Source organism: Grammomys surdaster, unplaced genomic scaffold (assembly GCF_004785775.1).
Source record: "Grammomys surdaster isolate TR1022 unplaced genomic scaffold, NIH_TR_1.0 577, whole genome shotgun sequence".
NCBI lineage: Eukaryota > Metazoa > Chordata > Mammalia > Rodentia > Muridae > Grammomys > Grammomys surdaster.
The window spans coordinates 285,399-301,440 of NW_021604996.1; the positions used below are offsets into that span (position 1 = coordinate 285,399).

General features: G+C 44.6%; 1 protein-coding gene across 1 annotated transcript in view; it reads left to right on the forward strand.

Annotated features, from left to right (window-relative positions):
* Positions 1-16,042, forward strand: part of Gfpt2 (glutamine-fructose-6-phosphate transaminase 2) — a 119,203-nt gene that overhangs the window by 75,598 nt on the left and 27,563 nt on the right. The window contains exons 2-6 of the mRNA XM_028781899.1: positions 7,938-8,045; positions 10,554-10,652; positions 11,821-11,946; positions 14,815-14,873; positions 15,524-15,658. Of these exons, the coding sequence (XP_028637732.1) occupies positions 7,938-8,045; positions 10,554-10,652; positions 11,821-11,946; positions 14,815-14,873; positions 15,524-15,658 (527 nt within the window). The remainder of the gene's footprint in view (positions 1-7,937; positions 8,046-10,553; positions 10,653-11,820; positions 11,947-14,814; positions 14,874-15,523; positions 15,659-16,042) is intronic.

A 16,042-nucleotide genomic window follows, 5' to 3' on the forward strand; every position in this document is an offset into this window, starting at 1 on the left:
AGGCCTGTGGTAGGGCCTCCAGGTAGGCCTGTGGTAGGGCCTCCAGGCTCAAGTGTGAGCTCTGGTCACAGAGAGGGGCTCACAGGCATGCCAGGCTATGGGCACAGCATCACTCCATTCTCGTGGTCACATGACCCCCTCCTCTTCCATGGCCATTCTCCCTCTGCCTCCTTCTTTAAAGGACACTTGTGATGATTCTTTTGGGGGTTCCTAGATTATCTGGGACAGTTTGAGTTCCCTTTGTTCTCGAGGGCCTAATCCATCCATAAACAGGCTTCCTGAACCCCCATACACCCAAGCACCCTGGTCCTAGTGCTCTCAGACTGGACCCATCACTGTCAGAAGGAGAGCAAAAGATCATTTAAATACCTCCGGCTTCGTGGGCATAGTGCACATGCCTAGTTGGGCCAAACAGACTTCATTTATTTAGTAGTTAGCTGCTGGGACATATAATAAGGCATCCACAGCCTCTCATGCCCGACACATGGAACACACTCTGCCTGTTTATCATGTCTCTCAGAGAAGCAGCCATGGGCTTTATTTCTCCAGATTTGTCCAGAACTATACACATGTGAGTGTGCATGCACGCACACAGAGTTTGCTTGTATGTCACAGTCTTTGGGGGGAGAATTATCCACTGTATAAAGAGGAATTGCCTTTCATCTCAGCTGGAGTGCAGGTGTTCTGTGCCAATTGCTTAGTGTCCATCCAGGAGGATTAGAAGGCTCCTGACAAAGTCAAACTATCCCCAACACTCATGTCTTTCTCATGACATTTCAGTTTGTAGCTTCAGAAGGAAGCAGTGTCTTTTGAGTTTTGGAGTTGATGAGGACATAGACAGACTCTGGGGACAGTTGCTTCACTTAATCTCTCCAAGCCTTGTTGGTGAAAATGGGCAAAAAGATCTTCTACCCAGTGATATGCTATTGTATATTGCTTTCTGAATTGCCACTTAAGAAATTAATTATGTTTATGTGTGTTGAGGCTTATGTCCATGTGAGTGCAGATACCTACAGAGGCCAAAAACGTCCACTTCTCTGGATCTGGAGCTTTAGGCAGCTGTGAACCATCTGACGTGACTACTGGGAGTGAAACTTGGTTCTCCACAAGAGCAGTGCTCACTCTTACCCACAGAGCCATCTCTTGAGCCCCTGGTTTGTTGGTTTCTATGGTATACATACTCTCACAATAGGCGGTTTCAAGAAAGGGTCACAGGAAGTCCCTGAATGAGTAATTGGGAAAAGAGAGCACCCAGCTGGTTCCTGGAAGCCATCAGGGGAGATCATAGCACACCTACACACACCTCTTGGACTGATGTTGGCACAGGAACAGAGCTTGAGTGCTTCAGAAGAACAGTATACACCCTTAACCACTGAGCCATTTCTCCAGCCCTGTGGTGTAGACCATTTGACTTCAGCAATTTTTCACAGAGCAGGACTCCCTCCATGCTGGCTGTCCCTTTCTCTGTGCCTTCCTACCTTGCACTACTCCATGTATTTAGTCTTCATTTTCTGGATCCAGAAAAATTGGCAAAATGTATGTAGAGGCATTAGGGCATTAGAAAACAGCCCTTAAAAACAATAAGATAGTCTCATGTAGCCCAGGCTAACCTCAATTTGCTATATGATTAAAGAAGACCTTGAACTTCTATCCTCTGACCTCCGTACCTCCTGAGTGCTAGGTTTACAGGTGTCTGTGGTCTGTGAACTTGGCCAGGGAACTACATAAGCACCGTGTGTCTGCTTTTACTCTCCTCTTGAAGGAGGCCTCAGGAAGTGTCATTCACACATCAATAAATCGGTCTGTCTCAGTCTACATGAGTGATGGCCAGTCAGAAAAGGCACAGTCTCATATCCTTGACTCAGTGGCCTCACCACACCTGTGGGCCTTGCTCTAAAAAGTAGACCTGTCTCAAGTTCCTCCACACAAATGCACAGAAACTTAGAAAAATGTAATGCGCATTTTCTTGAGAGTGAGAAACAAGCAAACTAACAAAATAAAACAACCAATTTCATTTGAACTGGACTCCTGGTCCCTTTGACTCTGAAGAAAGGTCATCAGTAGGAGGTCCCCAGACTGCCCATGTGGATGGTGATACTAGGCTCCTTGTAGCGCAAGGCCCTTTTCAACGTGGGCTCAGGCTGGGTCTCTCCGGGTAGACTTGCTCCTGCTCGCTCAGGCTGAGAGCTTTGTTCTCATTAGAAAACCAGTGTACAGAGAGACAGACTATCAACAGGACCAGAGGGATCCCGGGCTGCCCTCTTTGAAGCTGACTATTTCCACTTACCCTCTAGATTCCCCCTTCACCAGTCCCTCCCCTACCCCAACTAATCTAGGGACTGCAGGTAAATTCTAAGTGTTCAGTGCTAGCCAGGTATTCAGAGAAAGTTGATCCCCTGACCCAGTCACTGTCATCTGTCACTTGGAGGCTGAACTCATGAACTCTGACCCTATCTGCATGACCTCTGTGAAGCCTAAGTCCCTGCGTGATCTCTTAAGTCTGTGCAGAGGGGAGATGAGTTCTAATAAACAGATCTACCCCTGCCTGGCTGAGTGTGTCAGGCCCAGTTCTGAGGCCGATTACCTTTGGTCATCTCTGTTCGCTCTTTATTCATGCATGCGTTCATCCGACAGCTGTTTACTGTGCACCTGACGTACTCCTTATGTGGTTGGGATGCTGTAGCAGGTAAGACGATGTAGGTGTGGTCCCTACTCTTATGAAGACTGTATGTAGTAGGCAGTCAAACAAAAAGGCAAGGAAGCAAATGTAGGAAACAAATAGTTCTGTAGCCTCTAAGGTGGGAGCGAGAGAACTCAGTAAATCTAGTGGGGACCCTGCCAGCAGATCCACAATGAATAGATGACACTTTTGTAAAGAGCCATCCCTGGGAGATGAGGACTGCCCCCCAGGCTAAAGAGGGAGCATGTCTTCACTCTCAGCCCTTAGTCTCTCTGCCTGCAAGTCACAGCTCTAGGGACCCCTATGCCTCTGATCTCTTTTGCCCCACTCCATAAGGCTCATTCATACATCTCGCTGATTCATAACAGTGACAATGCCCCATGGAGCAGAGATATGTTCATGGGTTTAATTAAACTTTGCCCAGATCACAGCCAGATCACACATTTGATTTAACCATCGTTTTCCCAGGCAGAGGGTCAAGAAAAGGAAACAGTGAAATGGTAGTATTACCCTGCTACCCCAACTTTGACAGTCACTTCTTAAGGACTGGTCGTGTAGGAACACATTTACATCGTCCTTGGAGTGAGAGCACCTTAGCTATGTGACAAGCAATGCTGTGTGGGCTTTCTGAAGGAAGACGGTCTGAACTGTTGTAACTACTCAGGGATCGGATCAGGGATGGGCATCTGGCCCTGGCTGTGGGCTTTAGGCCTCATCTTCTGGGCTGTCACAGAGCCAGTAAGTGACAGGGAGAGGATGGCATGACCCTAAACCTGTTCTTTTATGAATCTGATGCAGAGATATGTTCAGGTCTTTTCTAACCATCTTGTGGCTACTGTTCTTCCAGGCAATCATGACCTGGGAGCCACAGTGACTCAAACTGGCTCAGCTCAGAAGGAGGTAGAGGGGCAGGAAGGGGGCTGTGCACTGGCAACTGAGACCTCCATGGAAGGGCATGTGACATGGCTGACCCAAGGGGAGGCTTGGGACAACCCAAAGTAGCATCTGAGAGCTGAGCAGGGTTTTGCCCAGAAACCCTACGTGTCTCTGTCACTGGATCTCCCCTTGAGACACTAGCCCTCCTTACTGGCATGACTGTTCCCACAGGAAATCAAGATTAAACAGGTCTGTGACTTCCGAAACAGTTCAAGCTTGTCAATCTTTGTTCCTTGGCCAGGATGTTTCCCGTAATGATAACACGAGAGACTTTTTTTTTTCTCCTTTTAATTTTTAACTTTACATTTACTTTATTTATTTTATGTGCATTGTATGTTTATGCATATGGACATGTTTGTGTCATGGCACCCATGTGGAGGTCTCTTCTCTTCTTCTTCCGCATGAGCTCCAAGAACCAAACTTAGGTCATCAGACTTGGTGGCCAGCACCTTTACCAACTGAGCTACCTTGCTGGCCTTTGCGATTGTCTTGTTAGATATATTCTAGGGTTGGGATTGTACTGTAGCTCAGTGGTGGAGTGCTTACCCAGCATGCATGTGGCCCTGTGAGAGGGATGGGGAAGAGGAAAGCAAAGGACAGTATAGGGGCATGTGAATAGGTTATGTATGACTCCATCCTTTTATTGAACAGGGTGTTGAACACTTTTGAGTTGTGGTGGTATTCCAGGGACATCCTGAACCTGTTCTCTGAACCCATTACAGACATTGAGGGAAGACAATTCTGCACAGCTTTCTATCAGTCCCTGCATGATTTGTTCATGTTTTAAAAACTGCTCTTTTCCTTTCACACATCCTGGAGATTTGATTACTGAAAGCCCTGTCCTGTTCTCTGTGGAGGGGCTCTGCCTGCCCACGTCTGCTTGCTCTGTGTATCTGCGGCTGTCTCTACCCAGCTCCAGCCAAACACCAGGCTGTCTCTAGTCTGTGGAGGTCACAAGCCAGCTTGAGCTGCGAACCTTTTATGAGTACACATGCACTTCTGTGAAGATGTCTGTTGGGTGTACTTCTAGAACTGCAATATCTCTTAACCACCATGCGTTCTCGCTTTTCATTTCAGACAGCCGGCAAAATGCCTCGCAGCGAGGTTGCATGAATTTAAATGTTCCCTGCCAAACTGATTTGTGTTTAAAAACTGCATTTCATTGTTGCTTTCTTTTGCAGATAGGATGGTGGATTCCAAGAGGGGAATTTTGACTTGAGAAAATTCTGGGGAAGCAGCTCTTCTACTTTATGATCTTTTTAAAAAAGTAATGTGATTGACAGCTAGCAGTATACATACTATTTTATGCATTTCAGTTCAGTTTTGTTCAAACCCAAGTGGCCAGGAAGATTAGCTGTTGGGGAGAGAGAGGGGTGGAGCTTTGTTAATGAAAGAAGTCACTCAGTAGATATTCCATGATGAAAATAAGAAGATTTATGTTTCTTGTGCAAAGACCTCGCAAACCCTCCTTGGCAGCTCGCTCCTCAGCAGTCAACTCCCAAACTGTTTCAACTGCCTGCCAAGCTCCTGGCTGGGTGTCAACACAGCTGGTGGTCCCGAGGAAAAGGGCATTTTAATATCCATCCAAGGGGTTCTAATGTGCCCCTTCTCCCAAGCTGTTATGGATCGTCAGTGCCATGCGAAAACATGTGTGCTAGATGCATGTTCAGAAGTGGAGTGTGACTGGCAGAAGAGAATTTTCAGGCAAGAATGGGAAAGCTGAACCCAGAGGCTTCTGGCTTCAGAATTAGAGAATGTGTATAGATATAAAAAATACCCAGGACCCAATATATCAAAATTCATAATACCTTCTATTCCACCGAGTATTAGCTAAGTATCATGTGGAAAAATAGGACCCATGACAGGAAGAAAAATCAATCAATCCAAACTGATACAAACTCTTGATGAACTGCGTTTTATATGATCTAAATCTTTTTACTGGCGTGTGTTCACTGTACATATTAGTCCATGGCGACAATTTCCTCAGAATATATCAATTATTTAGACTGCATTCACTATAACCCCTATAACACACTCTTCGATTTAAAATATTTTCAGAGCTGGGCATGGGGACACATGCCTTTAATCTCATCACTCCAGGGGCTGAGAAGATGACTCAGTTAGGCATGAGGACCTGAGTTTGAATCTTTAGCTGGGTATGGCTATGTGTATCCATGACTCCAGCATTGAGAAGTGGGGACAGATGGATCCTGAGAGCTCTCTGGCTAGCCAGCCTATATATGGTGAGCTTCCAGAATCCCTGTCTCAATGCAATTAAAGTAGAGAGCAATAGAAGATATCCAGGTCCTGTGCTAGCCTCTGTATATTCTCCCACCAGCATACACACACACACACACACACACACACACACACCCCTAAAGCTGTGTCTTGCCTGTCAGCTCAGCTCTTACCAGCCCTGTGGCTGTAAATGTGCAGTCTGAGGTGACAACAGAAGAGGCACACATTTCTTTTTCCCGCTTCACAGTTTCCCAGATGGAAGATTCCTTTTTATTATCCATCTTAGCAACCTCCGCCTATGGTTTTTCTCCTCTTTTTCGATAAAGAGCTTTCACAGTTTCATTTAAAAGGAAGGATGTAAGAGCACCTCTCGAGGCTATCATTTGCTGCTATTACTACTCTTATACTAGGGACTGTTTTATCAAAAATTTCTAGTTATTACTTTTAGGTAAAGGCTGGAAGATGGTAGCTGAAACCTCAGAATTCAAAATTTCAGATAGGGAAGACTTATTGAGTGGCTTCATCTTATACGACTGTCCCACAGGATCTTTTATTGACTGGAATTTTAACCATACAAGCCAAGGAACTTTCTTGTTCACTGAAAAGTTAGTATGAGCAAAGGCTCACCTAAACATAGACTGTAGCAGTGATTGTACAACCCAAATAAGACTAAAAACCTTGGAAATGTACTTCTTAAAATAGATAATTTAGTACATTAACATCTCAGGAAAGTTATTGAAATATTCATTTTGATGTTGAAAGAAAACTATCTTTAAAAAAAATAAGTAATGTAACAAAAATACACCCAAGAGCCAGATGTGGTTTTGTTTGAAGCCTGAAGCAGAAAGTATGAACTGCTAGGAAGGCCCCAAACCACATGCAAACTCTTTATCCTCAGTCTCTCTCCCCCAACCTGAAGTCAGCAAGGAAAACAAAAATAGCTGAGTGTCAAAATTGTCCTCAGCCACTTTAAAAAGAAAATCATGCAAAACTGCTCAGAAAGCACACTGCATGTGTTTTTTAAATTATGTGTGTGTGCCTCTGCCTCTGTATGCCTGTGCCTCTGTGTATATGCACATGAGTGTAGTTCCCCTTAGAGACCAGAAGAGGGCATCAGATCCCCTTGGAGCTGGAGTTGGCAGTCGCAAATTGTTGTATGTCACGTGATGTGGCTGGGGGCTGGGGTGACACTGATCCCTATAAAAGACCTAAAGCAGAAACCTTCATCTTTCCACCATGGAGAAAAGGTACAAATAAACAAATACATTAAATAAAATAAAGCCAAACGGAATCATCTTGGTTTGCTGGTCTACTTTAGCAAGGTTTACTTCCCAAGAGATGGATCTATTCTGGCTCTTGTCAAAGACTATTTTTACATTAAATCTTTGGAGCACGAGCTCAGCAGAGTGCTTCCCTTGAATGCATGAAGCCCTTGGGTGTTTTTGTTTGGTTGGTTGTTTTGTCTTGTCAGCTTGACATACGATGAATCATTTGGGAAGAGGGGATACTAATTGAGAAGACGTCTCCATCAGATTGGGTAGAGAGATAAATCCATGCCTGCTCTTTTCCAAGAAGCAGACAGACATGAAAGACAGATGACATTCAAAATCAAACCTTCCTGAGGAGATGAGCCTCAGCCAAGGGGGAAAGAGAAAAGACCTGCAACCAGGGCAATAAAGATTGTTCTTTGTACTGCTGCACACACCCTTCATTTGTCTTCCTAGTCCACGTTGGTGGCACCCAGCTTTGCAAAGGCTTAAATACAGTGCTCTAGTTTATTGGTTACTCACATCTGCCAACGAATGGCAGAGAAATCCTCTGCTGTGGAACTGTAAGGTCAAAGGTCATGACACAGGGTTCATCTGAGCTTTTGCCACAGAGAGAAGGGCTGACAGAATACAACTCTTCCAGAGGACTAGAGGGACAGCCAGCTTTTCCTCTGCACACAGATTGGGGGCTAAGATGCCTCCTTTGTCTGGTGGTGGTTTTTGTTATTGTTGTTTGTTTTGGTTTTTGTTGGTTTTTTTTCTATACAGAATATTGATATCTCCTTAAGATGACACTTTATTTTCTCTTTGGACAGGAATCTTTGCCTATATGAATTACAGAGTTCCCAAGACGAGAAAGGAGATTTTCGAAACCCTTATCAGAGGCCTGCAGCGGCTGGAGTACCGGGGCTATGACTCGGCAGGTGGGTCTCTGAGACACCCCTCAATAGATGCTTCTTTCATTTATAATCTTTGTAGAGGGGCCTTTTACAGCCTGAGCACTTCCCTGACACTTTTAAACATTCTTTTATTCATGTAACTGATCCTTTCCTGCTGAAGGACTACACTTCCCAGCTTCCCTTGGGGACTATGGAAGTTATTCATTCCTACCCCCTTTAAAGTGCCACTCCCCATCTTCTGTAGGCATTTTGGCCATCTGTACACTGACCCAAGTGCTCGCTTTGCCGTGAATAAACATGGTCCTGCCTAAGGTCGGACCAGGCCTCTTCTTTCCCCTTTCATCTCTCTACAGCTGCCTTTAATCATCCAACAATAACCACGCTTGTTCACCAAAGAAGTTTCAAAACTGTAGAAAAACACAAGGGTTAAAAAGAAAAATCTCTAACGAAATCTATATCAGATACAGTTTCATCAACATTGATCAAAGGCACAAAGTTTCAATTGTGCAAGATGAACGAGTCCTAAAGATCCCAGGACAGCTTAGAGTGCATGGTTGACAATACAGTCCTCACAAGAAAGGAGGCCTCGCTTTAAATGTGCAAGCACACAATTGCACTGATGGAGGGAAGGGGTCCGCAGGGAACTTGGGTGAAGGAGAAGTTGAGGGCTTGGATTTTAGGGTATTTCCTCTGGTAGTTCCCTATCTCGAAGACCAGTAAGTTGTATACATTAAATATATATGTAGCTTTCTGCCTGCCCATCATACCTCAGTAAAATCTCCTCCAGCAATTTCTTGGCACTCTTACTCCAGTCGCTATTATGCCTTGATACCATCTGGGTTGAGGATGGAGAGAGTTTTTGTAAATAGGGTTTCTCCTAACCATCACCTTGCAATTTTGTAACATTTAACTAGTTAGGATGATAAAGTCTGAGCTACTTTTGCTAGATGGTGGAGGGATGATGGCACACGCCTCTGGAGGCAGAGGCAGGGGGATCTACTAGTTCAATGTCAGCCTGGTTTACAGAGTTAGTTTCAGGGATCCAGGGCCTTCTAGACACTGCTTGGTGTCACACCCTCAGCCCTGTGGTCTTATAGTCTTTCTTCATTTTTCTTAGTATTTCTACTTTCCAAAGCCCTAAAGGATCTTTCTAACTCATTTCCCAATGCTCATGGCATGGCAGTGTCAGGGTTCTCTCCTTCACTGGCAAAACCTTGAGTTAAGTAGCTTGCAGAGCCATGGAGCTAGGTGACCTGTCCTTGTAAATTCTTAATTGAAGGCAAAGCCAGAAAGGGTTCACAGGCTTGCAAATGGAGGGAGGCTGGAAGCTTGGAGGTTACAATGCAAAGAGCACAGCAGGTTAAGTGCCTTTGAATAGCTTCTTGCCATTAATGGCAGGTGTGGCAGCCCATCCCTGTTAGCCAAGCCCCTTGGTCCCAGCACACAAAGCTCTGCTACTTTGAAATTGACACTTTAGGGGTTTTCTTCCAAAGTAAATATCTCCAAAACTAGATTGTTCTCTTTGATCATGATGAAGAAATGTGGTATGACTGGTGGTGGTGGTGGTGGCCGTGTGTGTCTTAGTATGTATGAAATCCTGAGTTAGATTTCCCAAATGCATCTACTGCAACAAACCATACCCTGTGGCCGTAATCCTAGGCGGTATGTTCAGTTACTGGTAAAGGTGGAAAAGGCCCTAAGACACCAAGCCTTAGGATGCTCTAGCCCCTTCTATAGCATAGCACACATTGGCATCTGATCTATTTGCATCTCCTCACAGATACATTGTATCGTCCTTAGATTATTTATTTATACCTAACACAATGTAAATGCGATGTGAACACTTCTTACAATGCTTTGTCTCTGAGATAATGACAAGAAAAAAGTCTGCCCATGTTCAGTACAGATGGAATTTATCTGTTGGCAAGTATACATATGTTTGAGTACACCTGTGTATGTGTGACTGCACATATGCACATGTGCATGGAGGCCAGAGGGGTCCATTTAATTTTTTTGAGACAATGTTTTTCATTGGCTTGGAACGTGTAGATTGGTTAGGTAAATGGCCTGTGAGTTCCCAGAATCCATCTGTCTCTACCTCCCTAGCCTTGGGATTACAAGCCTACAGCACTAAGCCTGGCTTTATTATTATTATTATTATTATTATTATTATTATTAATGTGAATTCTGGAGATCGAACTCAGGTCCAACTGATCTATCGCCTTAGCCCCTGTGTTATTTCCAGGTCTTCTGATCATCTCTTGGTTGGTCATGGATGTGAAGCCTCAGACAAAGATAGCAAACTGCACCTTTTGGTGACAAAACTTAAATTCAACATGAAAAACAATGTTTATGCTCTCAATTTTATAAAGTTCTAAAATAAGAAAACTGCTCTCCCGTGATGGAAGTGTGAACAGTGGTTGCCTCTTTAGAGTAGTGAAATTGAAGGGAAAGGCACGGGGCTCTTTTTTTATATTTCTGTGGGTCATACTGGTTCAGGCATCAGAACTTAGTGTTCTCTGTAAACTGTAGGTGTGGCCATTGACGGGAATAACCACGAAGTCAAAGAAAGACACATCCATCTTGTGAAGAAAAAGGGGAAAGTAAAGGCTCTGGATGAAGAACTTTACAGTAAGTAGAAAATTTTCAGAGTGATGGCTGCTGCATAGGCCCTTGAGAATGCATTATTGCCAACGGCGCTTGAGACTGAAAACATAGCAATGCATCTGTATGTGGATGATTATAGCGAGTGTTAAGGCCGAGTCCTAAGACTGCCTCACAAAGTGTGGGAGGTTTTATTTTAAGCAGTTACGCGTGGAGACGAAAAACTATCTTAATAGTTATGTCTTTATTTTAATCATTCTGGCATGCAATACTGCTTTTCTATTTATATTAGAGATACATCATTTTCTTTCCTAAGTCAACTTATATTTTGATTAGGAAATAAGGGTGAGGTATTGTGGCCCAAGCTTGGAATCCCAGCACTTGGGAGGCTGAGGCAGGAATATTGTTGCCAGTTTGAGGCCAGTTTGGTTTATGTAGTGAGTTCCAGGGTCACATAGGGATAATCCATCTCAAAGGAGGAAAAAAGTGTTCAGTTACTGATAAACACTAAGTAAAACTTAACATAGATAGTACCCAGACGCCGCAGATCCCTGGGGTGCCATGTGCATGACTGACATTAAGGACGGGCCATTGGTGAAGATGGTATCTAGAATGGGAACACTTTGCCTTCGTGGTGGCCTGCCAATGCTTTCTTTTTCCCCTCTTGAGACAGGGTTTCTCCATGTAGCCCTGACTGTCCTACAACTCACTATAGACCAGGCTGCCCTTGAACTCAGAGATCTACCTGTCTCTGCTTTCCCAGTACTAGAATTAAAGATGTGTATGTGCCACTTCATCTGGCTACCAATGCCTGTTTTTTAAAGTACTGACAGTATCTGGGGAGATGGCTTTGTTTGCCACAAAAGCCTGAGAACCAGAGTTCAGATCCCAGAACCTCTCTAAACGCCAGGCAGGTGTGACAGTAATTCCAGCTCTCAAAAGGCAGAGACAGAGGATCTGCCAAGTGAGCTGGCTAGCCAGACTAGCTACCATGGATGAGCTGAGGTTAACACAAGACCATGTCTCGATGAGTAAGTGGCCAATGATCAGGCAAAACAGTCAGCATCAATCTTGGGCCTCCATACAACATGCACACATATAAAAACATGCATGCACACCCCACACAGACACATGCATGTAAACACACATGTACAACACACACCAACACAGCGACTGATTTTTTTTTTTGTATTAGAGCAAGATAGCATGGACTTGAAGGTGGAGTTTGAGACACACTTTGGCATTGCCCACACACGCTGGGCCACCCATGGGGTTCCCAATGCTGTCAACAGTCACCCACAGCGTTCAGACAAAGACAATGGTAAGTAGACCCTGTTCAGGATGTTTCTACCTCTCCCTGAATGACCTGTCAAAGATGATCCTGGCCAGAGTGCCTTCCATGCCTACCTCAAACTGGCTTTCCCCCCCACCCCCCGCCCAGTCCTCCTGAGACAATCTAAGCATCTCCCTTGTGGGCCACACTGGAGCCCAGTCGGGCCAACAGCTAGTCCCCTGGGTGCTGCTGATCGAGATAAGCACAGGAAATAATGGCACCTTACCACAAGGGCTACTGGCTGTTTGGAATTCATTCTAAGAGTGGAGGATAACAGTGCCATTAGTTCATTTTCCATCACTATAGCAAAATACTTGAAGCTGGGTAGTTTACAAAGAAAGAATTATTTAGTCCTTAGTTCTAGGGGCAGAAAGATCATGATCAGGAAGTGCATCTGTAACAACTCAGGATCCCATGGAAACTCTTATTAGTGTCGTCCAGGAGCATGTCTCCAGTAACCTCCCAGTACACTTCATCTCCTAAAGGTCCTAGCACCTGCCAATCACCACCCTGAGGATCAGCATCATGAACTGAGCTTTTGAAGGCTACACTCAACCAAAAGCAGACATTCTGAGACAAGCAAAATATTCTTGAAGGCTAGGACCATAAAGAACACACAGAGCATCTTTTTCATCTAGCTGAGTTCATCTCCTTCCCCCACAAAGAGTGGTCCTGAGTGGAGGCAGATGTCACTGTTGATCATGGTTAATGTCTATGTTCCACTCCGAGCCCTGCATCCCAAACAATGGGCTCAGCAGCCAAGAGTTTAAGGTTTGGAGGGATAGAGCTACAGCCAACAGCCTAAGAGCTCTTCCCAGTAGAGAACTTGACTTGACTTACTTTGTGTTTTTCAAGCTTGAAAATGATACATACAAACCCAGGCTTCTGACACCCTTGAAAAACCAGAAGCTATGGAAATACTGAGTTCACCACACCTTAGAGTACCAATGTTGGGCAGCAGGCCAAGTCCATGAAGCAGATCTGGCAGCCTTTGTGAGGTTTGGAGTTCCTCTGTTCTCCCAGCTGCCTCCTTGTCCTGGTCCAGTTGGCCCACGCTCTGAATCATAGAACATAGAACTCTGAAACATAGATCATCAGAGCTGGGGCAGGCGCCGTACCTAGGAAAAAAATGGCAAACCCCACAGCGCTGAGTACCTAGCCAGATGCCACTAAGATGTTGAAGTTGGTCTTCAGGACACCAGTATTGGCTGAGAAAATATTACCAAGGCCATGAAGCCCTGTGGGGGTCCTGCCCTGCCTAGTGACATGGCAAACCCCATCAGAAGCTCCCCACTTGAGAATACTCTGTGATTCTGATTGTGTTTCCACAGCAGGGAAATGCTAGTAGGACCCACCCATACCCACATTTCTTGGAAGCTGCTTTGATTCAGGATGACCAGTCAAAAAATACCATTAGCATTCTGTGAAGACTCATCAAATGTCTCGACTAACTCACCAGGGATGCTCGATGTACTTTCTTTCAAGAGCGTCTTTATACATAGCTACTAAGTAGCATGAGAAAATGACACAGTCTTGCTTAGGATGCCTCTGTTACAGCCCATGATAGCCTGTTACAGCTTAGCAGGCCATAGGTTGAACTGCTGGCCGTACAAAAGGCAAGAGCAATTGTTTTCACAAAGAAAACATGGACTGTAAGAAACAGATAAGACCATTGATTAAGACAAGAGAAAATGTGATAGACTTAAGAAAAAAATAGAAAGAAACAATGCCATGATAGATGTGAAATAAAAAGAAGGGAAGAAAGGCGAGTAATACAGTCGATTAATAGAGAGACAATATACGGATGCCTGGTGCTCCCAGGAAGACAGCAGAGCAAAGGAAACTGGGCTGCAGAGTTGGCTCAGTTGGCAAAGTGCCTGACATACACACACAAGGACTTCAGCTGGATCCCAGCACCTATGTTGGGTGCTGTCGCACATGTTTGTAGTCCCGGGGCTGAGAGACAGACATTTGAGGATCCCTCAAGCTCACAGGCTAGTCAGGCCAGCCAAGTCAGTGAACTCTAGGTTCTGTGAGAGACTCTGGCTCAAAAACCTAAGGTAGAGGGGCCTGCCACATGGGTCACCTTGTAAAAGCATCTACTCTCAAATTCTGATGAGCTGAGACCAATCTCTGGAATCTACGTAAGGGTGGAAGGGAGAACCAACTCCAGCAGGTTGTCCCCTGATTTTCACACACACGCAGTGGAACACATGCACCCCCAACACACACACATACACACACACACCATCTATAAACTGCTAGTTTGTGACTCTGTTTTAAGAACTTAAGCTTAGTGCAAGAGATCTTAGTGCAATTAAGAGCACCGGCTGCTCTTCCAGAGGACCCAGGTTCAATTCCTAGCACCTACGTAGATGCTCAGAACTGTCTGCTCTTCTAGTCTAGGACATCTGCTGCTCTCTTCTGGCTTCCAAAACCTCCAGGCATGCATGTGGTGCAGAGACACGCATGCAGGGAAAGTATCCATACACATAAAAGAAATGATTTATTTTAAAAGGAGAAAGAACTAAAGGCAGTTGGGAATGTCTGGAAATATTTCTGGATAATTAAAGGTTAATCCCTCATTTGACATAAGTAATTATGGAAGTTGGAAGCCTTTTTAATATCCAGTGACAGAGTTCTATGTGTGGTCAGGTACTGGATGCTTATCACTGACAGGTTACTCCTTCAAGAAGCTGCAGATATGGCAAACAGTCTTAAGCACTGCAAATGTAACCCACTTATTACACATCTCAGGGAAGAGTTTCCAGTTTTCACTCCTTTAGCGTCTAGCTTGAGCTTCCTTCTGGTTTGTTTTGAACGCTCATTTCTCTCTTCCGCAAACTCTTCTTTCAGAATTTGTTGTCATCCATAACGGGATCATCACTAATTACAAGGATCTAAGGAAATTTTTGGTAAGGAGCTTCCCCTGGGCAAGTCAAATCTGATTCAGTATTGATTTTCCCCCTGACACTTTCACCTAGCCTGTTTCCACCCAGAAACAAACACAGGAACTGAGTGAGACATACTCTAGGCCATGTCACAACCATGAGCATGAGCCTTAGCCTTGGCTGAGCCACTGTGCTCAGACCTTGTCTGGGGAGATAGCGGGCACATTAGTGTTTATCTTGAGGGCTGCCATGGTTTTACAGAATCAAAATAACATGAACAGGGTTTCACAGAGTAGCTTGTACTATGTAACAGAATGGCTCCAACAACATATGGACCATGGGGTGAGGAGGCAGACAGTTAATGCCCACAATATGGTATGAGTTGGGATGTGAGTGGGTCTGAGTCAATGTATTTTATCATCATTGCTGCTGTTTTGCAATGTCCAGATTAACAGTGAAGACAGGCTCCTGAGGAGGGACGAGGGATGGTCTCTGGGAATACGAGGGTGACTCAGAGGCATTTAGCTGCTGGGTTCTGGCAGATATTTCTTGTCCCTTCCCAGTTTTGCTTATTCTTGCCTTAAGTCATATCTTGAGGGACTAGAGGGAGTTGGCCCCACCAGCATTGCACAATGACCAAAATCTGTCACCCTGAGTACAACCCCATATTCCAGGAAAGCAAGGGCTACGAGTTTGAGTCAGAAACAGACACAGAGACCATCGCCAAGCTGATTAAATATGTATTCGACAACAGAGAGACTGAGGACATTACGTTTTCAACATTGGTCGAAAGAGTCATTCAGCAACTGGTGAGTTATGAGTCCCATCTGTCTAAACACATCTTTATTTTTCATAAGCACTTGTACAAATTTACACAAGGTACTGAGAGTGGAAGACAGTTCGTCTATAGCATGTGTACCTACCATGTTACATTCCTGCAGAATCTGGAGAAAGTCCAGTTTGGGGACTGAATATCAAACAAAATGTTTGCTTCATTTTAACCCCACTGAGATAGTAGCTGGCCTTCTGATCTATGGTTTTACAATCGTGGGTTGTGTGTACGTGTGAACATATCTGTCCCGGTTCATACCGTCCTCTCTAAAATTGAATCATATGCATTGTTATATACTAATCAGGTGAATTTGACTGATGTTGGAGACTTAGAATTGTAGTCTTTCTTCCTTGTCAGTAAA